Raw genomic sequence first — 23,294 nt, 5'->3', positions numbered from 1 at the left:
TAATAACAATAACAATAACAATAATAATAATATTATTAATAATAATAATAATAATAATAATAATAATAAGCCTGTGTATGTTTGTACATTTTGTTTTTGGTTCTTCTTGTGGCATATTTTTTGAGTTTTAATTGTTTCCAAATGCGTAAAATTGATTGTCAGTTAATTAATTAATTAATTAAAACAAAGCACATTTATAATTAATAATCTGTCTGACTTTGTTTTTCCCTGTTTAAGTTTCTACTTTTTACGGCGTGAACTGACAGTAGTGACCTCATTGTTAGTTTTCAGTCAGTGCCAGTAGAACTCCAACTTTCTAATTTCCACTAAACCTCTGTTCATTTCTTCAGCATGACTTCTTGTATAGATTGTTTAAATAGAGCTGCTGGTTATTTATTGTCCGTGACGGGTTTGTTCTATGTGCAGGGCTTCTAATTAAATTTATTTATGACTTTATTTGGTTTATTGCGGAGCAAACAGTTGGAAAAAGTGTGATAAAATGCGTCAGAATAGGCCTGAGTGAAACATCCAAACTCCTCTGTCTGCAGCCAGACACGAGAAACTTCACTTAATTGAACTCCAATAAGAAAAGTTTTTCCAAACTCTCAGCAGAGTCGCGCACACACACGCTTCATTTCCATACCGAGGCTCCCACGGCCGGCACCGCCCACTGCTCCCTCTGATTGGTCCGCTTCTGTCAACAAACGGCTGCATATTTACCCTCCGTGCTCCTATTGGCTGCCGCTGCTGTCAGTCTGCTGCTGGTGTCTCTATAAGGTCCTGCGTTCAGCAGCAGCTCCAACAAACCTGAGATGATTGTGGAGAAGCTCCGCGGCGCGTCAGTCGCAGCTCAACACTTTCCCACATTTTAGCCAAAATTATGATGAAAAACTCCTCAATGCCTTTTCATTCCTGGATTTATCGCTCTCTCCGGTTACATTTAGTGTAGCTTTTTGTTTTGTTTTTCTTTGTTTGTTTGCTATTTATTTTTAGTTTTAGGAGAGCATGTGCTTGATTTTGCGCGGATTGCAGAGGTGCCACCGGGAGTGAGTTGAAGGCAAATATGCGCCGCTGGGATATGATTTTCAACCGAAAGGCTTATGGAATATAGCCCGGTCTGCCACAGCCTGTATGCCTTCTGGTCCAGCCCCGTGAAGAAGAAACTCATTCTGCTCAGCATCATGTTTTTAATCTGGGTATACATGCTGTACTCCTGCGTGGGCTACTGCTCCACCATGCCAAGTCTGGTGGTGGAGAGTTACCGGGGCAAGGAGACCGGCTCGGCGGTGGGCAAGAGGACAGAGAGCGGCGGCAGGACGGACCTGGTGTCCAGACTGCTGGCCAAACCGCAGCCCTGGGAGGATATAGAGAGCGACTACGAGGAGCCGTCCATCAGGACCGCCGCGTCCAGAGACCTGCTCAATAACGAGCTGGAGACGGACCGAGCGGACGACTGGGACGAGATGCGGGCCGAGCAGCAGAGAGCCCCGGACCCCAGCGCCATGTCCAGCTTCTCCAACGGCTCCGGGAGCAAGAAGCTGCCGCAGGCGATCATCATCGGGGTGAAGAAAGGAGGCACCCGGGCTCTGCTGGAGTTTCTCCGGGTTCATCCGGACATCAGAGCCGTGGGAGCGGAGCCGCACTTCTTCGACCGCAACTATGACAACGGACTGGAGTGGTACAGGTAAAAAAAAAAAAAAAAAAAAAAAAAAATTCTGGTTATTTGTCGTCTTTTTGGGATCGTGCGTAAAAGTCCAAATGTGGCAACTTTGAGCCATTTCAGACCGTTTTCTTACTCCTGGGAGGGAATTTATGGAGGAATTGGAATGCAGTGCTGCAGAATAGTGATGCTGAAACTGAACAGTGAACCAAATGCAGGCCAAATGTGTTTTTATATGGAGTTTATTTTAGTGTGTTATAGCTGCAGGGAATTTTCTAAGTTTATTTCATTTTTACGCAGCAACATTAGCGCCGTTTGAGGCGCAGCAGAACAAACTAATGAACTCCACATTGGTTTACCGTAATTCTAATTTCAACCTCATAAAAAGCACAACATCCTAACATTTATCCACCAACTTTGGACTTTATTTCTTTAAATTAAACCCACAATAAGGTGACAACACGCTGTTTGTGACCCTTTGCTTTGTTCTGCGTCTTTTACACTCTTCGAGCTGTTGACTCTCACAGATTAGTCCTTTTTAATTACCTTTTAATTTGGAGCTTCCATAGCGGACTGATTTTTATCGCGGATGTAATTTTGTTTGGAGAGAACTGACTCATATGTGAGGCTGCTTGGAGATTACGCACGGAGCTGCCCCGGTTCCACGACGTGCAGTGATCTCTATTGGACACAGAGCAACATTGCACCTTCACGGTGGCGTCTTCAGACGTGTGTGTCCGGGTGGAAATTGAATTTAGTCAGATTTGGTGTGATTTTACGAGTGTGGTGCGGTTTTTTTGTTTTTTTGTTTGTAAATTGCAACTCATTTATTGAGGCAGTCTGCTGCTCTCTGTCAACTTGTATTACATTTAGGTGACAAAATCTGCCTCAGGTTTCCTACTGAGCTAAAATGCAGTGTGATAAGAGGCTTAACATGGATGGCACAATTTACGCAAATTAGACTGAGCCCACTGTGATGAGATCCAAACCAATACCTCCTTTTTTCTCCACTTATTCGTCATTTTGAAAACAGTAAAAACAGAACAGCAAAGTGTTTTTTTCTTGTAAGAGATTTAACCTAATAGTGCTTAAAGATCTGAAGGCTTAATGTAGTTTGGAGCTTTCTTAAGTCAATGAGCTCTTCAGGCCTGGAAGAAAAAAAAAACAGATCTGCAAGACAAAGTGAGGATCCTTTTTCTTTTTTCTTCTTTTCGAACAAAACAGAAAACGGTTTTAACGTCTCCACAGGTCGACAAACTAGCATTATCCTCTCCATTTACATCACAAAGTGTTAATATAACAAGCTGAGGGACCGTTGAGCTTAATGACCGCAGTGCGCAGGTCACAACTCAGTCAGACTTAATCAATTAAAGGAAACTGCGCGTCTTCCAACAGTTTTTTTTTTTAAAGTTTGGTTTTATTCGCTGCCTATTTTACCTGAATTATATCGTTGCTTCAATAAAATGGGCGTTTTTTTTTTTAAATCTATTTTTACAATTAGTGTTAAGTTATGGCTAATTAATTGCCAGTGGCAGAATCGATTTATTGATTGGATATTGAAATTCTAGTTAAGTCAAAAAAAATACCCTCTTTATAAAAAACCTAAAAATGTAAAATCTTTTGCCCTCAGGCTTGTTTCACAAACTTTTATCTGAATTTAAAAAGCAAGAAGTCCACCCACCATTTGTTAAATTTTCCTCTGGACTTCCTGAATTAATAGATTTGGCCCAGTTTTTTTCCCTTCAAAACCTCGGCCTCCATAAATATGCAGGACGTGGAAGGAGGCGTCCACCAGTGTTCGACAGAATGGGGAAATGTAGAGTTGAATGGGAACCAAGTGTTGGCAGCATTTAAAATAAAGACACCGATGTTTCATGTCCCTGCTTTGATAAAATAAAAAAGAAGAAAAAATTTGATTTACTGCAACCAGATCTGCTGGTTCGTATGAAAGGCTCTTATTTAAACACCTACAGAAGTTTTTTTGACGGACTGGGACTTGTGGAAAAGTGCTGTCTGCTAGTTTTTAGGCCATGAAATCTAATACGTTTTAGATTACATAAAGAAGTCAAGGCTTTCTGACACAGAACTGAAGCACACACACACACACACACACACACACACACACACACATATATATATACATACTTATTAATATAATGTACTTATACAGAAAGACACGTATGTTGGGATTTTATTCATCAGAACGCTGAGAACACAATCAGTGTTCAGTTCCACACTACATTTGTGATCTGAGGCACTTTTATGCTTCAGTTATTGTTCTAAACAGATGTGGTTTTGCCAATCGAAGCTCCATTAAGTCGTGTTTTTCTGCTAGATGTTCATATCTGGGGTTTGTGCTGCAGTGAAATCTGTCCTGACATACTTTTTTATGAACTTATGAAATGTATGTTCCTGTGAAAGAGCTGGCGTAAGCAGTCCCTGTAGTGGAGGAGGTGGAGGGAAAGAGTTAGTTTCTAGAGTGAGGATGGACTCAGAAAGGAAATCAGGCTTCATTCATTGCAGAGTCTCCTCAACTGTCCCATCAGAGAGGACGCCAGAATGTTCCAAAACCCATGGCATTGAAATAAATTCAGCTGGAACATGATCTGATCAGATGGCTACATGTGTGCATCTGGGTTGTGTAACTCACTTCTGCTTGTTTGTCCATTTGCACAATGCCCTCTGCCATCCACTATTCCAGCCAGCTTGCACCATCGTCCCCCCAGCGGACACACATTTAGGAATTCCACCCGAGTAAATGCAGTCGTAGAAGAACTAAAAGCAGAAAAGAACTCTGGGAAAAGTTTTGAGACTGAAAGGAGGTGGAGATAAGAAGCCTCATTGTGGATTTCTGATGCACTTTGACAGTTTTTATTTATGCCAAAGACAAACACATGATTCTTGCTGTCGACCGGCGGGTCCTTGAATCAGGAGGTACACATTTTCACAGTGAGGTCATGCATGAACTGGTCCCAAAGGCACACACACACACACACACACACACACACACACACACACACACACACACACACACACACACACACACACACACACACACACACACACACACACACACACACAGAGAGAGAGAAAGACAGTGAGAGCTTGCTGGGCCAATGTGGCTGAATGTGAACAGGAACACTGGTTCGTTATTTTCTGTCTGCACCTGTTTCTTGGTTGGTGAAAGTGCAACTGGTGTTATCTGATAAAAAGAACAAAAACTTCCGCACACAGTCAGGGTGAATGCAGGGAGTTGATTCCTGAAAAAACTTTGATTCAGAGGAAGCAGCCTTTTGTTTTGTAATTTGTGACATTAAAAGACAAAATGTGCAGCAAATCTGTGCTTTTCAGTCAGTTAAACAGTGCTTTAGAAGGGAAATCAGGGGAAAGTCAGAGACAGAGATAATATATGAATAAATAAGGAGGCATAATGTGTAAACGACAAAATATGAAGTTGTAAAAACATTAAAAGCGCAAAAAAAAAAGAAATTTAGCATTTTTCAAAATGTGCAAAAATGTAGCTTTTTGAGACTTTCTGGAAGTTTGTGCCCAAATAGAGAAACAACAGCAGCAAAAGCCCAACTTAAATGCATCAGTTTTATTTTAAATATAATTATTTTGTGCTGTTTTCTTGGAATTTTACTTCATGTTGCAGCTTATGTACAAAAATTTGTCTTTTTTGCGACCTTGTCTGTGTTTGTGCCAAAGTTTAGAAGCAATAACAGCAAATCTCAAATTAAATGCATGGATTTTATTATAAATGTAGCTATTTTTTGCTGTTTTCTTGTCATTTTGGTTCATGCTGCAGCTCATGTGCAAAGATTTTGCATTTTTGTGACTCTTTGGAAGTTTATGTCAAACTGGAGAAAGAAGAACAAGAAAAAACTGAAATTAAAGCCATCAATTTTATTATAAATGTAACTATTTTTTGCAATTTTTTTTGTCACGTTGCTTCATGCTGCAACTTGTGTGAAAATTTTGCTTTTTTGAAATTCTTTGAAAGTTTGTGCAAAAGTTTAGAAGCAGTAACAGCAAATTCCAATTTAAATACATGTCGTATTATAAATTTAACTATTTTTTGCTGTTAATTTTGTCGTTTTGGTTCATGCTGCAGCTCCTGTGTGAAATGTACGAGAATTTGGCTTCATTGAGATTTTACGGAAGTTTGTGCCAAATTTGAGGAGCAACAGCAGCAAAAATTCCACTGAATGCATCAGTCTTTTACATATTTAACTGTTTTTCACTGTTTTTTTGGTCACTTTGGTTCATTCTGCAGCTCGTGTTAAAATGTTGCTTTTTTTAAGACTTTGTTTGAATTTGTATCAAATCTGATAAGCAACAACAGCGAAAGCTCAACTTAAAGACATCAATCTTATATATATTTTTAATTATTTTATTTTAATAATCTTATTTTGGTTCATGCTGCAGCTTAGGTGTGAAAATTTGTCTTTTTTGACACTTTTTGTAAGTTTGTGCCAAATTTGAGGAGCAACAGCAGCCAAAGTTCCACTTAAATGCATCAATCTTCTTTTATATTGAAGTATTTTTACTGTTTTGTCGCTTCGGTTCCTGCTGCAGCTGTATGTTCACCTCCCTCCCCACTGCTCCTGTTGTCGAGGCCTTTTATTTACTCCTAACTCTTGTTGACTGCAGCCCTCGTCTCGTCCTGTCAGCCTGTGGCGCATGTTGCTCGCTTCATATTCTGTTTAGCTGTATTGGCTATGAAGGGGCTTTGATATATAATTACTGTACTGTGGTTTTGCTGTCGTGTCGCGGGCTCTGGTCTTAGCTCACTGTCAGGGAGCTGGTGCTCCTCCCCTTGGGGTGGCTTTAGCATTAAACTAGAAGCTGTACACATGTCAGGAGAGCAGAGCTGCAGAGTTTGCAGCCATGCAGTGGTTTTTATTTTCTGTATTTTGTGTTATTGTGAAGTTTGTTTCAACCAGAATGCACCAGAGGATGTTTCATTTGCTGATCTGTGCACTAGAAGAGTTCTGACCTGTAACTTGTGGACCACACACCTAACTGTAAAGCTGTGTGTGATGTGGTTTGTAATCAAAGGTGAGGCTCTGGCGCCATCCCAGAGCAGGATGTCTCTCCGGTCAACCTTTGTATCCCGTCTGTGATAAAACACAGTGGAGGTAAACAGGCCCACGAAGCAGTAAAAGCTACTTATGGTGCCACAAAAGGACAAGTGGAGCATTGTTGAAAAGAGGGGGGCTCCCTTAAAAAAAAGAAAACGAATTCCACTATCAGACTGGGGATGATTGCGGAAGTCTGCGCTGTTTGAAAGCTGTTATCTATCTGCTCCCCCACCGGTAGCCGCTGAGCCGGAGTCAGACTGCAGCTCCTGGACAGTTCTGGATGGGTGCACGTCCTTTTATCTGCTCGCCACAGGGGTGTTCCCATTTCCACGTAGGTGACCCGTCCACTCTCTGTTGCCGCTGACCTCGCCCTCCTTCCTTCCTGTCGAAGCCCAAAGAGGCCACCTGGTTCCACAGAGCGCCAGTGAAAGGCAGCGGGTCAACAGAACGCCTCATGTTTGCCTACATGGGACGGAGAGAGGAGTGTTGTTCCAAAAATTCTCAAGGCGTGGCTGTGACCGGCTCGTCACAAAAGACCCAAACACTCAGACAAACGTCGCCGTGGCGTGGCTCCTCCCGGGAAGCGGGTATTGATTGGTCAGGCCTGATTGGAGCTGATGTGTAGAGATGGGTTAAGGGCCTTTGACTGGGGTCAGAGACACGTCTGCTGGATGAGCGGCTCGGTGTGTCGACCATCTGCAGAGCTACAGAAAGCTGCTGGAAACTACAAGCCCCACTGGGGATTTTGGAGCCTTTCTCTGCAGAAAACAACAGCATGACGGCACAAATTTAAACCTACTCAGTTGAGGATGGTTTTTATCTAGCAGTTTGTGGGCATTTTTTGCACCTGAGACTCACTGTGGGCTCATTTGTCACTCTAATATGAAGTCCTGCACCTCTAAAAACAGAACAACTATGACTAAAAGTAGAGAAAATTCAAAAACGTCATCTGTTAACAAAAGCTGTAATGCCAAAAATCATGGAAAAAGAAAACAATTGCATGACGGCACAGTTCTTAGATCTACTGAGTTGAGGATGTTTTTTCTCCTAGATTTGTTCAATGAATTCATTTTTATTGCATTATGAAGTCCTGCACCTTTTAAAACTACACAACCACAGCTAGAAAAAGAGAATGCAAAAATGCCTTTAGTGCAGTTTAACAAAATTAAACAAAATAAATCATAGAAAATAAAACACAAAAATTGAATATCTTTATTTATTTAGCAAAATAAAAGTGGTTTTAACATGTACAATATTTGTCCAACTGTGACTCTACATACTATACATATTATAATATTTAACTATTAGCTTCCATACTTTTCTTCTCTCTCCTGGAAAACGCAGCCTGCAGTTCATCCCAAGGGAATCTGAATTTTTGTCACCTGACTTTTGTTCCCAGTCACTCATGGCTTCCTGGTTGCATCAAGGTGCAGAGAATTTTTAGTGTTTTACAGAATCTGGTTTGAGTAAATGGTTTGTTTTTGGTAAAATTTTAAACGAGACGAGTACAAAACCTTCTGTCAGGTTTTGGGGACAGAATCAGCTGAGAGTTTAAGAGTCTCAGTTGTAGAGAGGACAATGCTGAATTGGGATGATTAGATATTTTGGCTCTCAAATTGTTTCCTGATTCCTGGAAATCCTCGTCTCCTCTGAGACGGTCCAGCTGACAGCAGGTTCACATCCTCGGCTTCAAATCCTCTAAAGAAGCAGCTTGAGACTGTGCCCCTGTGTTGGCTAAACTTGCACCTTTTACTTCCCAAATGAGTGGATTATTTGTTAACGGCACCCAGTTTAGTTTATTCCCCTCCCTGCTCCTCAGCACCTCCCAGTTCCTCATCATCTTCCATTCTCCAGCTGTGCTGCTGATGAGTCAGAATAGCGTCACATGTCATGCTCGGCTCATCCAGGCCTGGGCGGGGCTCGCTGCTGCAGGCCTCGCTGGCCACCGGTGGCCCTCTCCCCCCCGGAGGAAGCTCTGGTGGAGGGACGGAGGTTCTCTGTTTCCCCGCTGCCTAAGCTGGCATGGCCCATTCGGGATGACAGAGCGACTGGGGGGTGGAGAAACAGAGAAAAGGCGGCTTTCATCCCCAAATTACAAGCGGTTAATAGTGAAAGGGGAGACCTGTGGAGAGGGGCAGCGGCGCCTCCTCCTCCATGCTGGTGTCTGGTGAACACCACCCACTCCAGGAGGACAATATGGCCGCCACGGACAAGAACCTCCTGCTGGAGGAGGAAAGAGGAGAGGAAGTTGCTGTCAAACATTCACACACTCCTGGATGATGCAAACACAGCATTTTTAAGCCTCCTGCTGTCCTCGTTTATGGGCACTGAAAAGTATTGTTTCCTTGTCTGAAAAAAATCCCAAAATTCAGCAGAAAAATTCCCCAAATTTCTGAAAATGTGCAAAACCTTCAAGAAGAAAATTCCAATAATTCCTTAAAAGTTTCCCTTAAAAGTTTTATTTTTAAAAAATCCCCCAAATTTGACAAGAAAATTCTTGTAAATATTTTTAAAAAATGAGTAAAAATCTTCCCCCCAAAAATCCTAAAAATATCTAAAGTGATTCCATATATATCAGTAAAACTTCTAATATTTTCTTGAAGAACATTGACACGGGTCAATTTTGGGGTTAAAAAAGCTATTGTTTGTGCTCATTCTCTGCCTGGTGCCTGCTGGTTTGTGTCCGCCTGATGTCCTCCTCTAAAGATGAGGTAATTCCAGAACAATAAAATACTTCCTAATGAAGAGAAAGCGGCATACAAACCCTCCCTCTGTGCTACGTGTGAATTAGCCTCTTTTTAATGAGGTGATAATTTGGATGTTGTTGCACATGTCGGAACAGAACCAGACGTCCTCCCTCTGAGTTAATGGTCATTCATTGCTGCTAAATAAACACTCTTTAGCGCGTTAAGGAAGGTTCCCCCCGCAGGGAAACAAACGCGCTAATATGGTTTTTGTTAATTATTCACCGGCGTTAAAGATGGGTGAGAAAAAGTAGCCGAGTTGGAGCGAGAGGAGAAAGTGATGACGGCAAACCTGCAAAGCTTCACTTGTCGCAGGTGTTCAGTCCCAGAGGTGGCCATTAGGGTGGTGGAGAGTGCAGCTGCCTCTGGGAAAAAGGAAGCACAGAAAAGGCAGAGAGCGACGCAGGTCTCCCGAGGTTTCCATTAGCCTGGCAGTAAAAGAGCAGAGCTCATTAGAAGCCCTGAGTTGTCTGTCTTCAGCAGGGCGGCTCGACACTAGTCACTCTCTCCATTTAGATGTACTTCCAGTGCTGCTGGGCTCTCGCTCGCTTGTAAGTGCTGTAAGAACACTTCAGCTCCACTCGAAGACAACCTGGCCAAAGTCTGCTCAGTGCCAATTATTTCCCACCGTGCCATTTTTTTTCTCTCCCTTGTTTAACTGATCGCAATCAGCAGGCAGCTCTAGAAAACTGCACTCGGTGTGTTTGGAGGCAGCAGCCGGTCCACTACCAGCTACTGTTACTACTGATAAACTGCCACACTGGAGAACAGCAAACATTTTTGTCGTGTATTTATTGTGAAATTTGGTCAAAATTTAGGTTGTGGGTTTAAGAACAAATGGGGTGTTGGTGTGGATTAATTTTCCTTTTACACCCGCAGAATCTTAACTGGGTTTTGGGACTTTTTCTTTGCTGCTGTCACTTTCTTCCTCTCTGTGGGCTCATTTTTTTCAGTCTCGCACCTCCATCGAAACAGCACAGCCACGGCAGGAAGCAGCGAGAACTCAAAAAAAGTGCAAACCACTGTTACCAACACTGGAATCACAGTGACTCTGCATCCAACAGATATTCTTGCTTTACATTTTGAGGTGTTTCCAGTCATGTTTCTGTGTAAACACTGCCTGCAGTTCAACTGAAAAGACACAGAGGCACTAATGATGTTACAGACATATAACAAAGTGACTTTTATCAAATATTATGACTTTAAGCTTAGATTTTGTTCTGAAGAGTAGTTCAAGGAGTTGAAAATCCGACGATTCTTTATGTTTTTACAGCTTCCGGCTCAGATAAATGGTATAATTTGAATCCACTGGCAGGTTTTTGGGGTTCAAAGGGTTAAAACATGTTTTCATTTTTAGTTTACATCTATCTACTAGTGAACTATTGATGGAAAAATCAGGCACATCGACCTCATGATTCCTCTGTGTATAATTTGATCTAAATTAAAATTCTACAGAGCAATTTTGAGGATGGTGCAATTTGGCAAATAAATGTGTGTCTTTCTAATTCTGGATGTGCGCTGTCACTTAACAAATCACAAATATGTTGCAACACATAGCTGGGATATGTTGGCTATTTTTGGGGCCAAAGTATTCTATATTATCCACTTTTAGTGAAGACACATTATTAACTATATGACTATCTTTAGGCGGTACCAACTCTGGGTTAAGATTGGGGAAAGCTCATTGTCTGCTATAATACAGAAAACCCGACACACACTATGTTTATTTACACTTATCCAAAGCCACAATCTTCCCCTAACACAAATAAAAGTGCTTTTGTTGCATAAAAATGACCACAGATAGAAATCTGAATGCAAATCTTTGTCTATAGTTTGTGTTTTATATGCCCACCATCCACCCCAAGCTCCTCCAGTCAATGCTGTTTGGAAATATACAACTTTCACTGATTAATCGAACAGCAGCATCCTCTAAATGAAACGTAGCCAGTGGTTATGGAGCATCTACATTATTTCTAGAACACTGGCTTGTTTTCTTCAAGGCAGATATTACTAGAGACAACATCCAGGCTCCGATCCAAAGAAAAGTGTCAGATTGCCCGAGGACTGCTGCTGCCACTTTTTCCATCTCTGAAAAGGAGTAGTTAATTGTCCCGACTAGCGCTATCATTACTCAATCTGGCTAATTGCACGTTAGCTCAGGAGGCAGGCCATCTTCAGGAATTAGTAAACCATTAACCTGCAACAACATCTGCAGTGTGAGCAACGGAGGCAAAGTAGTAGCCCCCAAACACACAGGAAAGATGGGTTTTCTTGCTCGGTGAGTGGCATGCAGTAGAGGAGGAAATCCCCTCTTCCTCACTTTGTAGCTCACCTGTCTTCAAAAAGGTGTGCAGGCAGTTACGGATGACAGCCAATTCAAACAGGATGCAAAGTAGGCTGCTGGCTGCCTCGGTCTTTGGGTGTGCATGCGTCTGGGGAGTGGGGGTGGTGGCATGTATGTTCTTCTTCAGTCTGTTTCATCTTTTATTCATCTTCGCTGTAGCTAGATCAAGGAGTCGTGTGCCTCTTGGTACATGTCAAGTGTCAGGAAATCAGTCAGAATGGCTGATTCTGGCTGCACACCCACCCACACACACACACACACACGCACGCGCACACACACACACACGCACGCACACACACACACACACACACACACAAGACTTCACCTGCACCTCTTTCCATTGTTGTTCACCCTGTTGTTGCTCTTTTTTGATTATTCTTTCACGGTTCGTCGGTTTATTTCCCTCCAGCTGTCAGTCAGTCAGTCAGTCAGTCAGTCAGTCAGTCAGTCAGTCAGTCAGTCAGTCAGTCAGTCAGTCAGTCAGTCAGTCAGTCAGTCAGTCAGTCAGTCGCACCCTGATACTGACGGAGTGCTGGAATGTGTGGTGAGCTCTGGGCTAACACCTTCAGCAAACACCCTGAGCAAACACCCTGATTAGAGGGGATTACTAGCGCTAAACAAATTCTGGGGAATATCACCAAGTGTTTGTGTGTCTGCAGGCTGCACACAATGAGCTGATCACTGTCACAGCATCAAAATGTTGGGATATTTCACCTCTTTTTAAGAAATTAAGCTTTTTTATTCGGCAACATCTTTGAAAAACCGAAGGAATAAAAAGAAAAGGACAGCACTTCTGAAGGCAGCCTATTGCACATTCATGAGGAAGAGGTACTGCTACTTTCTACTCTCCACCATCCCTTTCACCAACTCCTCTGTTTTATTTATGCCACATGGTGGGCTCTCTCGTTCGCTCGCTCCACTGCAGGGTTATTAACACTCGGTAATTCTAGGCAGCCGTCTGATGGCCGCAGGCCGCTGTGGTTCCAGGCTTGAAGAACTCTTTGCGGGTCCGTGCATTCCTGCCTTGTTTTCCCAAAGTTGCCAAATAGCAGCAAATGTACTTAAAAACAGATTTTCTGAGTGGGGAAAAATGATAGCTACCTATGAAATTGAATAATTTGTGCTTGTCACGCCTCTTCGGTTGCTGCCCATTTGCAAGGACGGCCAGAGAAGAATGTCTCAACCTCACTTAAGTATTTTCAAGACATGATGGAGAGGGGCTTGGGGGTAATATGCTGTCAGAGTGTCTGACATGTAGTCCATGACATTATATGTGGTGGTTAGTTCTCTATTTATTTATTCTGCTTTACTAGTGTCTGATGTAGCCTCCAAAAACCCGACTGGGTACGAGCCCAAAACCAGCATGGATGGTCTGCAACCGCAAGGCCCCGACTCCCCTTCTCTGCCTCTTTCTGTCTTGTAGATTCACATTGTCTCTGTCATTCATCCTCCCTCTCCTACACACCAAGGCCCAGGCAGCAAGAGATGGAAAAAAAAAAAAAAAAAAAAATAAAGCTCCACTCTGGTGAAGCATAACTCCCCGATTCCAGTGTAAAATGATGGATGGATGGGTTGCGTCGGTCGGGTTAACTGTTGTGTTTACGCACAGGGTCAGTACATTCCCAGGCTGCTCTGACATACGGCAACTTTTTGATGGAGTTCAGGGTCTGGGAGCTGCATTCATCAGGCAGATCGTGACTCCCAACTCCAGCCCCAGAGTTCGGGATGTCAAAGTGTCACCGAGCAAGAAGCAAGACGAGGACTCCTACCAGACTGGCCACTGTAGTCCGTATATGTCGGTCTGGAAAAGATTAAAATGAGAGCTGCTGCATTATAATCTGACCTTAGACCTTGTTGTGCAGTCTTTAGCCATTTCCCTTTAGACTCCCTTCTGTTTCCCCTTGATAAGGACCTTGTTAGTCAAAATGTTCTAAATCAAAGCCTTTAGGTTTGTAATTTATTTTTACAATTTTAACTAAGGTTCATCTTCTTTGGACTTGGCCAAAAGGTGAAAACATTGAGTCAGTGACTGTGAGTATGATTGCAGGTGAAGGAGTACACGGTAAAAAATGCACTTGAGCAAATGTTTTGAATTAATCCAACTTATCTTTCTGCGTTGGTGCTGCCAGTTTACTTTTGTGGATTCTATCAACTTGAAATGACACTTTTTCCTTGAAGCTGGAATCATAATTTCTGCAAAAATTAGGTTTAATGCTTGTGTTAGCATTGAGTGTCCAATATCATGACGTTAGCTGGGATTGCAGAGTCAAGAAAAAGGAAGTATGGAAGTCTAATGACAAAATCATCGTTGCATTTTAATGTCTGGGTGAAGAGAAGACTTAAGTCTTGAAACACTGGAAACTCCAAGGTAGCTTTCCTTGTAATCAAGTGCAAACTGTACATTCAACTTAAACTAGTGGCATTCATTTTACTTGTTAATCTAGTTAAATTTAATTCAACTGTGTGTTCAAAAACAAAACCATTAAGTTGGCCCAGCAGTTACCTTTTTTCAGTGTAGGATTCTTTGTTAAGCCAAGAAACAAAGCTAGAAGGAAATAGTCTGCAGAAGCTCCTTTCATACTGACAACAGCATTCCCAGTAATCTGCAGGAGGAATTTACCTTCAAACATCTGTCCTTCCTCTAGCTGCACCCGTCCCATGCAGAGTGTGTGATACCAGACCAACCTGCATTATTAATCCCTTTAGCAGACAGATGATTTGGAGGGGCTTCCACTCCGCCACCTTCCTGCAGTGACACCATTATTCAGTGAAGCCTGATAATCTGAAACCTCAGTCCGATCAGACTGATGAGTCTGTAGCATCACTTAAGCTTCACCATTCGTGACTTTTTTAGCGATCAAATGGCAAGCTTGTGTGAACGTACACATGGAGACTTCGTTAAAGGCATGCATATTTTTTGGCCCCTGAACGCATATCGACATGAAACCTTAGACGCATGAGATACAGGGACGCGCTCAGACCCCCGTCAGCATACACTCCTGCAACATCTCACTTTTTAAGCAGGGATCTCTGGCTCTTCTCAGCCAGGAAATGAACTGTCAAAAAGCTCTAAGTGGCCACATACTAACACCTGGACTCCACTTCAAGTGCTTGAAAGAGAGAACAGATGAAGCTCCTGTAACTCTAGTCGGAGCTCGTCTCCCTCTCTGCGCCATAAACCATCTTCTTTATTCTTTCTAATTTACAGCCAGAGCCATGCTCTGTGGTTAAATATAATGGCAGACTCCAGGCACTCTGGAGTATATTTCAAAATGTCTGGCTTCTGCATGTGCTTAAATGCTACTTTGAAAATATTCCGTGAGCCAGCAGAGGCGTGCATGCCATCCTCCCCTTAGTAGTAGTGAATGTGTGTCGGTATGTACGGTACATAAACAAGTTGCTTTCCGCAGCTGAGTTTTATAGTATTAGTCCATTAAAATCAAACATATGTGCTCGTATCATCTGTCATCTGTCCCGCTGTCCTCCTGAAACCACCACAATATCATATCTTGTGAAATATAGAATATATTTTGTTTGCACATTCTCAAATTTGTGCACGAACAAGTGGGTGCTCCAGATCTTTATCGTCCAATACGGAATAAAGATGCTTCTTTGTGTTTCCTGAAAATGCTTGTACGTCCACCGCGCTGGTTCATGAGAAGGGCTCGCAGGGTAAGAGGCCCTTGAAGAAGAAAGGCAGCCTTTCAGAGGCTCTTCCCTCATTTCCTCCCTCTCCTTCTTCCCACTTGTGAAGTGTCACTTTGCTATCGGACCTCAATCCCTGATGGCCGAGGGGTCGGGTGAACCTTGTAGATCAGTGGGGAAAGAGAGCGGGGTGAAGAGTGGAGTGGAATCTGTTTTTTAAGTGTTGTTCATGAATGTCTGCTTGATTTCCCTGAAGTAGGCGGTTAGTTTGATTGTCTGTCTTGGTTTATTGAGACTTAGAGCTACTTAGAGCTCAGTTCCGTTGTTGTTGTGGGTGGCGTTGCCTCCCATGGGTCTCCAAACCATAGAAACCAGAGTGCTTTAGCTTTAAATGCCCTTGATAGCAACACCCCACCCTCCCTTTGCTGGTGGATACAAAATGCCCTCTGATTTGTCTGTATTCAAATACGCAAACCCTAATTTGAGATTCAAATGCTTTCCACATCCAGACATGTGAGACAATTGAGAACCTTTTGTATCAAATATAAAATCGGGCACTAAATTGCCTTTTTTTCCCCTCCTTTTGTCTACAAGCAAAAGTAGTCATTTTGTCAGAGATGCTTTGAGACCAACAGCTCAGCGGCAGCCCGTTATCATCAAATCAAATGTGACAGGATGGGAGGCAGCGGCATCAGACAGAAATAACCCCTTTTTCCTGCTTGCTGTTTAGCTCCATCGGGATGAGGGGCTCTTTTAAAAATGCTCGGGCCAAAGGGCCAACTCCACCAGCCTCCGTTTGATGCTGTCATGTGACAAGGGAGGCTTCTGCTTTCTGTCTTATCACCGTTTCTGGCATGTCTTTCAACTTTGGATATATTCTCGAGGTGCATAGAGGCACAGAGAGGAAAAAGGAGATATGTGTCACATGAAGACGTAGCTTTGTGCCATGATATTTGTAGAGTTGCTGCTATCTACAAGGCGGACCTGGGTGGATGTTTGCAGGGCAATTTGGGCACACGTTCCACTTAAGAGCCCTCCAAAAGGCTTCTCTCACTTGAGGCTGAGGAGGATGAAGAAGTGCTCCACTCAACCCAACCCCTCCACCCACCACCCTCCTCTGTCTGCCCCCTCTTACCCTGCCTCCAACCCCGCCCCTCCTGCCCTGACCACTGCCCCGCTCACCCCTCCGCCCAGGGACAATGGCTCACTTTCAAAGAAAAGCAGGAAAAAAGAGGAGCCCAGTGTCACCCGATTGCCTGTTTGCTGACGGAATCTTTAAAAGCAGCACCTCATAAATCAAAAAAGAGCATAATAGCCATTGTTTCTCCAAGAGCTACTTGTCCCACTAAAATTCCCCTCTTTTCTCCCTTCCCGACTTGTTTTTTTTGTAGCTCCTTTGGCAGGGGAGAGTGGGCAAAGTCAGAGGTGGAGATTTTTTATTAGCTTTGGGCCTCCTCTTGTGGATTTGGCGCTTTTTAGAAGGTTTCATCGCCACTTTCTGTCTGACCATCCCCTTGTTTTACGCTCCTGCAACCCCCAACACTTGATGTTGGATTCCCGGAGCTTGGATCAGCATAATCTATCACTATGCACATTGTAACTCAGGCCTCCTCCCTATCTCTGTGCCACATTGTCATGTTGAAATCGGATTAGATGGAGGAGCCATTTGCCTCTTCTGTTTGGCTCTTGGACTCTTTTTGTATGTTAGCACAAGGAGCGACAAAAAAGAAAAACCCTCGCAGGCAGCGTCACCATTGTGCACATGGAGAATGACGAATGGCATGCAGTTTAAGTCAAGCATGTTTGGTTTATATTCCTTGAACACATTCGAGAGGCGCTCGTATAAACTGTTTTAATATGCGGCACATCATTTTTCGAACGTGTCTTGTTTGCATTCATATATCTGCAGAAGGGCTTCGCTGGATCTGTCATGCTATTGCATAAAAACCACATGCAGTATCTGTTTTGATTTCAATGGGCTATTAATGAGCTTTTGGAAGCAAGCCTTTGCTTTGCTCCGGTTGCCCCTCTGATGTGTCAGCAATCAAGATGATATTATCATAATTAGATCACTGGCACTGCATTAGGATTACACAAATCTGCCAACACCATTTCCATAAGGCACTTTTACTGGTTACCTGACATTACCCGTCTTTTTCCCTGCTTTTATGGGGAAATTCTTGCACAGGAATACGTGATGTTGTATGAATTAACCATGAGCTAGATGACGTGAACTAGATTTTAGCTTTTAGAGTGTATTTCTGAGCAGTAGCTGAAGCTTCAGGGAGGGAATCGATTGTTACAGAGTGTATAGAACGTGCCTCAGCATTGTAGTTTGCCTTGTGTCAACACTCTGTGTAGGATTACAGAGAATTTGAGTGGGATCTACTAATAGAGGACTGTCTACACAATGGCATATCAGTGCCTTAACAACAAAGGCGAGCTTTAGGGAACAACAGGCCAACAGGAATCTTATCTGTAAGAGTGTGTTCACCCTGATAGATCAGTGCCCTCAGTTATCTCCCTGTACCTTTGTTTGTTTTCCCCCTTCACAGCTTCAAACTGCCCATTTTTTGTTGCACTTTGGTGTTTCCCTTGGCTTTTTTCAATCTGGAGTGTCAGTGATTGTCTTTTTGATTTGGCCGTCCATAATTTGAAACACTTTCATCCGGTTTTTGTTCCCCTTTACACTGCACAGGCCGGTTTTCTGGAAAGACGATCCTCGTTTCAATGTCAGTCAAACCGCTCTTATCGCCTCCACCATAATCTAGACTCTGCGGTCGGCCACCAATTCTGAAACCTAATGCTGCAAGAGCTGAGCGCGTTTCGCTTTTCCCTTCAAAACCGGTTGTTCTCGAGAACCTCTTGATTATACGTCTGTATCTGTAAAAAGCCCATCCGCCAGCCTTCACCCCCAAACCCCAAAACCCCGCTCATGTCAAAAAACAGATTCCCTTTCTGAAACAGGCCTCATCATCTTTCAGCGCTGGTGCATTTTTGATTTTTTTTGTGGGTCCGATTGGAGGGTGGTGGGGGAGGCGGGGCACCGTGGCACAGCTATTCCTGAGTCAGCAAGGCAGACCCAGTGGTATAAAGAGGGAGGGTGGTTTTTTTGATTAAGTCCGACCACTTTGGAACATTACATCCAGCCGTGAGGTTTTAAGAAAAGGCTAGCTCAGGGAAGACACATCAGATAATGGAATTCGCACATGCTGTGAGTTAATTTAGGAGAAAAAAATCCTTTGTAAGGCTTATCATAATGATTCACAATGGAAATTATTTAAGAGCAAGTTTAAGTCAGCTAGCAGTAGAAGTGAGAAGGTCTTAATCCGACTGAAATTCCTGTAAATGTTTCCTCATGTTTGATAATGCTGTAAATAAGGGGCTTTTCTGTTCTTTATCAGAAGTGAGATATCTTATGAGTGAGTGAGCTTGTTGATGTTGGAGAGCTGCCTGCGCTATTAGGTTTTCAAGCCCTCTAATAAGGCTAAACAGGCTCAGTGAGTCATTGATTGCTGAGCAGTGAACACTCCATCAACTTGATTGCATTATGCAAGACCTTACCCTTCTCCTAACCTTCTTTTTGCATTGTGTTTCTTTTTATTTCTTCCTCCAGGGAGCTGATGCCGAAGACCCTGGAGGGCCAGATCACCATGGAGAAAACCCCCAGCTACTTTGTGACCAGAGAGGCTCCAGCGAGGATCTCGGCCATGTCCCGGGACACCAAGTTAATCGTGGTGGTGAGGGACCCGGTCACCAGGGCCATCTCGGACTACACGCAGACGCTGTCCAAGAAGCCCGACATTCCCTCTTTTGAGAGCCTCACCTTCAAAAACAGGACTACGGGGCTCATCGACACGTCGTGGAGCGCCATCCAGATTGGCATCTACGCCAAGCACCTGGACAACTGGCTGCAGTACTTCCCCATGGACCAGATCTTGTTCGTGAGCGGCGAGCGTCTGATCAGCGACCCGGCCGGAGAGCTGGGCCGAGTGCAGGACTTCTTGGGCCTCAAGAGGATCATCACGGACAAACACTTTTACTTTAACCAGACCAAGGGATTCCCGTGCCTCAAGAAAGCAGAGGGCAGCAGCAAGCCTCACTGCCTGGGAAAAACCAAAGGGCGCACCCATCCGAACATTGACCCCGAGGTGGTGCAGAGGCTACGGGACTTCTACAGGCCCTTCAACATGAAGTTCTACCAGATGACTGGACATAACTTTGGTTGGGATTGATGTGAAAAATCTGACTTTTTTTTTTTTTTTTTTATTAATTTGTCGAGAAGTTGTTTTTTTTTCCTCTGTAATTCAATGGCAAGATGTGGAGATATTGCTATATATATGTAAAATGTACAGAAATCTATTTTATAATAATTTATTTTTATTTCTAAGCAATTAATTCACTAAGCTGCCTAACCATATTTGTACATAACATCTGACCCACGTGTTCTTTTTTTTTTTAACATTCCTCATTTTAATTTTTTGGAATTCTCTTGCTCCTCCTTCGTGGTCCTGTAAACTCAGTGGATTTTACTTGGTGCTTCACAAATGCAGATAATCAGCTGAAGCAGAGATTGGGGGTGGGAAAAAAAGCACCATATTACGGGTACAGAGTGCTCACAGAGAAGTGGAGAAACGCCCATCTGTCCTCATTTATTCATGCATCATGGCTTTACCTTCATCCTCTTCGAACCCTTTTCTGAGTGTGATTCTTTTATAAGGTGTTTTTACAATCCAGCTTTTCCTGCGTTGGCCTAAAGCGGCAGATCTCATGTCCCATTCCACTCAATAACAGGTAGATCAATAGGCCTAATTGATCTTCATTGTGTCACTCATGCTTATAGTATACAGCTGCCCTTTCATTCTCAGTGCTCCTGCTGCCTGCTCTAATGAATGACCCATCCATCAAATGTTAAATCCTATCCCGGACCACATAAGGGCCCATGTTAACATTATGCTAATCGGGTAAAGGTAACTGGCAGATCGATCCGGCCTCGGCTCTCCAACTCCCCCATTAGAAGCAGTGTTGGCTCGGAGCCAGCCTCTCTCCCCATTCGGCTCAGTTCAGAGGTCACGCAAAGTCTCAATCAAATTTCATTGAGAGGCATTTGATTTGTTGAGGGAGAACTGAGCCAGGAGCAGGAGGAGGAGTGTGTGCCTTGTTTTCATGGTAAAATGGAAGGAAAACCTTTGCGTGAGGTAGCAGATGCATATCTCGCAGAAATCGAGCATAAAGATAAAAAGATGACAGAGAAAAAACCGAGGTTTCGCCTCACTGACAAAAGGCGCTTCTTCAAACAGACCAAGCTCCAATCTGAGATCCCGGACTAAAGAGATCAAAGGAACAGGAAAGGTTTTTGTGAAGCACTCGCAGCACAGCAAGGATTGCCTCAGGCCGGGTTTCTAACCTCTGGTGTCGTCAGAAAAACCTCATGTGCCATCGTCCATGGCCGATATACTTTATGCCTTATTCACTCTGCTCACATCTCACCTCTCCACCACAGATCTTAACCCTCCTGTTGTCCTCATTTACAGGCACCAAAAAATATAGTTTCTTTGTCTGAAAAAAATTCAGTTAAAAAAAAAAAAAACTCAAAAATTCCAAAAATTCCTTAAAAGTTTTCCCTAAAAGTTTTATTTTTAAAAAAAAATCCCCCAAATTTGGCAAGAAAATTCTTAAATATTTTCAAAAAATGAGTAAATATCTTCAAAAAAAATCCTAAAAATATCTAAAGTGATTCCATGTATATCAGTAAAACGCTAATATTTTCTTTAAGAACATTCAGAAAAAAAAATCAGCCAAAATCCAGTGAAATTCACTGGATTTTAGTTGATTTTTTTTGTGAATGTTTTTAAGAAACATTTTTAATATTTCTTTATTTCCACAAAAAAAATTCAAAAATTTCCTAAAAATGTTGAAAATGTGGACATCAGAAGTTTCACTGTGAAAATATTGTTTTTTTCAAACTTTAAAACGAGTTAATTTGACCCGCAGGATGACATGAGGGTTAACTCTTCACTTGTTGCCAAAAAGAAAAAAACTTTCGGCTGATATTATGTTTCTCACAGCTTAGTCGCTATCTTTGCTTCTTTTTTCTTCCTCCTTCCCTGCGTTGCTTCTTAGTGGTTCTTTTTTTTTGTCTTTCTACTTGAATTCTTGATATGCAAGAGGGAGAAAACGTAGTTCTCATTCTTTGATGTGATGTCTTTGCAGCGGATGGCGTGCTATCATGACAGCACAGGGTGGCGGCCCGTTCTGGAAAATGCAGGCGTAATGTGGGATTATTAGCATCCATATGTTTATGCAGAGCTCAGACTGAATGTACACAACATATCCTCACACGCAGAGTCCCTCAAAATCAGTTTTTAAAGGTCAGATCGCCACTTAGTGAAACGTGATTGTCCGTCTGTCCTTTTTGAAGTTAAGAAAATGTTGTGCCTCTTTAACTATCCAACACAGTTCGCCTGCTCCTGTCATTAAACAGGATCTAATTCAGCTGTTTTCTTTTCTTTTCCAGTTCAAACCAGCTGCCTGGTTTAGCCTCAAACCAGTGGTTGCTAGCAGGGGAGATGGAGGCTTGTTACACTGTATTTTATTTTTTACTTTCACTCTCCTCATAAGACTGTATGTGGAGAAAAGTAAAAAAAAAAGCCTCCATCCCCCCGTCTCTCTTTAGTGCAATGTTTGATTAAATTAGAAAAGAAAAGCATTTATGATGACCCCCCTCAGCAAGCTGTCACATTCTGGAAGGAAACTGATGGAGTACTGCATCCGAATTCATGTAACTGAGGGAATATCTGAGGAAATAAAATGTAAAAATACAAAAAAAAACTTGCACTCGTGGGTTTCCTCCATGCGGCTGCATCGGCTACGGTTGAGTTTTATTCAACCTGTTTTGAGATCTAAGAAAATGTTAGAAAATGTTTGTCTTATCCACATATAATATGTATCTAGACTAGCAGATCTGTATGTACAAAAATGAAAAAGACATGTAAATCAAGTATTTTGTGGTATGTACATCAAAGGAATTAATTTTACACAATGCAAGAGCAAAATGGAACAGATGTTTCTAGATGATTAAATACTGAACATTCATAATATTTCTTTGTATGAAGAAATAAATAAAAAAGTATATATTTTACCAAAAAACAACACTTCTGTGCTTGACTTTTCTTTCTCCCTGAAAGTTGCCTTACTTAAATAGCAAATTAAACATGAACACTACATGTGAATGGTGCCGTTAAACAAACAGAACAAAGTATTAGGAACACTTTCATTGGGTCAAGATAAACTTGAAGTCAGTTCTCTTATTTTTGGCACGTTAGTTTGTTTTGAAATTCCTCTGTCTCTCCTCTCCTCTCAGTCTAGAGTTTAATAGTTTTTACTGTCATTTCCTAGAAAGGCTACTTTCTAATTAAACCTTATGTACTTCTAGTGATGTCTAGTCATTCATATACTGTAAATAAGGTCCTTTAGAGATTTTGATCTTTTTTTTGCCGTCACCCCAATAATTGGAGGTAAAGTTGATTAAACGTTGAGTGATTATCAACCTGGATGGTTATTCAGTTCAATATTCATTATTTTCTAAATAAATTAATTTAAAAATCTGTTATTTTAAGTCTCATGCAGTGGTCTCTCTCTCTTGAGCGTCTCAAGCAATGTCCCGCCCACATTGCTATCTGATTGGCGACACGTCACAAATAATGGCCAATCAACACTGAAGGGCAAATATCAACAATATCTCTTTTAATTAAACAGATGCAGGTTTAAAATAAACGATATTTTTTAAAGAAATGTTGTGTTGGAATTTCTATTAT

The 23,294-nt window shown here is 42.4% G+C and overlaps 1 protein-coding gene across 1 annotated transcript; it reads left to right on the top strand.

The window, feature by feature from the left end:
* The first annotated feature begins 798 nt into the window (after positions 1–798).
* On the top strand, positions 799–22,629 carry hs3st3b1b (heparan sulfate (glucosamine) 3-O-sulfotransferase 3B1b). Its single transcript, XM_023262282.3, has 2 exons — positions 799–1,684; positions 19,094–22,629. The coding sequence occupies exons 1-2, from the start codon at positions 1,101–1,103 to the stop codon at positions 19,710–19,712; spliced, it is 1,203 nt and encodes a 400-aa protein (XP_023118050.2). The 5' UTR covers positions 799–1,100; the 3' UTR covers positions 19,713–22,629.
* Positions 22,630–23,294: the final 665 nt, after the last annotated feature.

The sequence above is a fragment of the Amphiprion ocellaris genome, chromosome 18 (genome assembly GCF_022539595.1).
Source record: "Amphiprion ocellaris isolate individual 3 ecotype Okinawa chromosome 18, ASM2253959v1, whole genome shotgun sequence".
Lineage (NCBI taxonomy): Eukaryota > Metazoa > Chordata > Actinopteri > Pomacentridae > Amphiprion > Amphiprion ocellaris.
The sequence above is the reverse complement of the archived record's forward strand: the minus strand, read 5'-3'. Positions and strand labels throughout refer to the sequence as shown.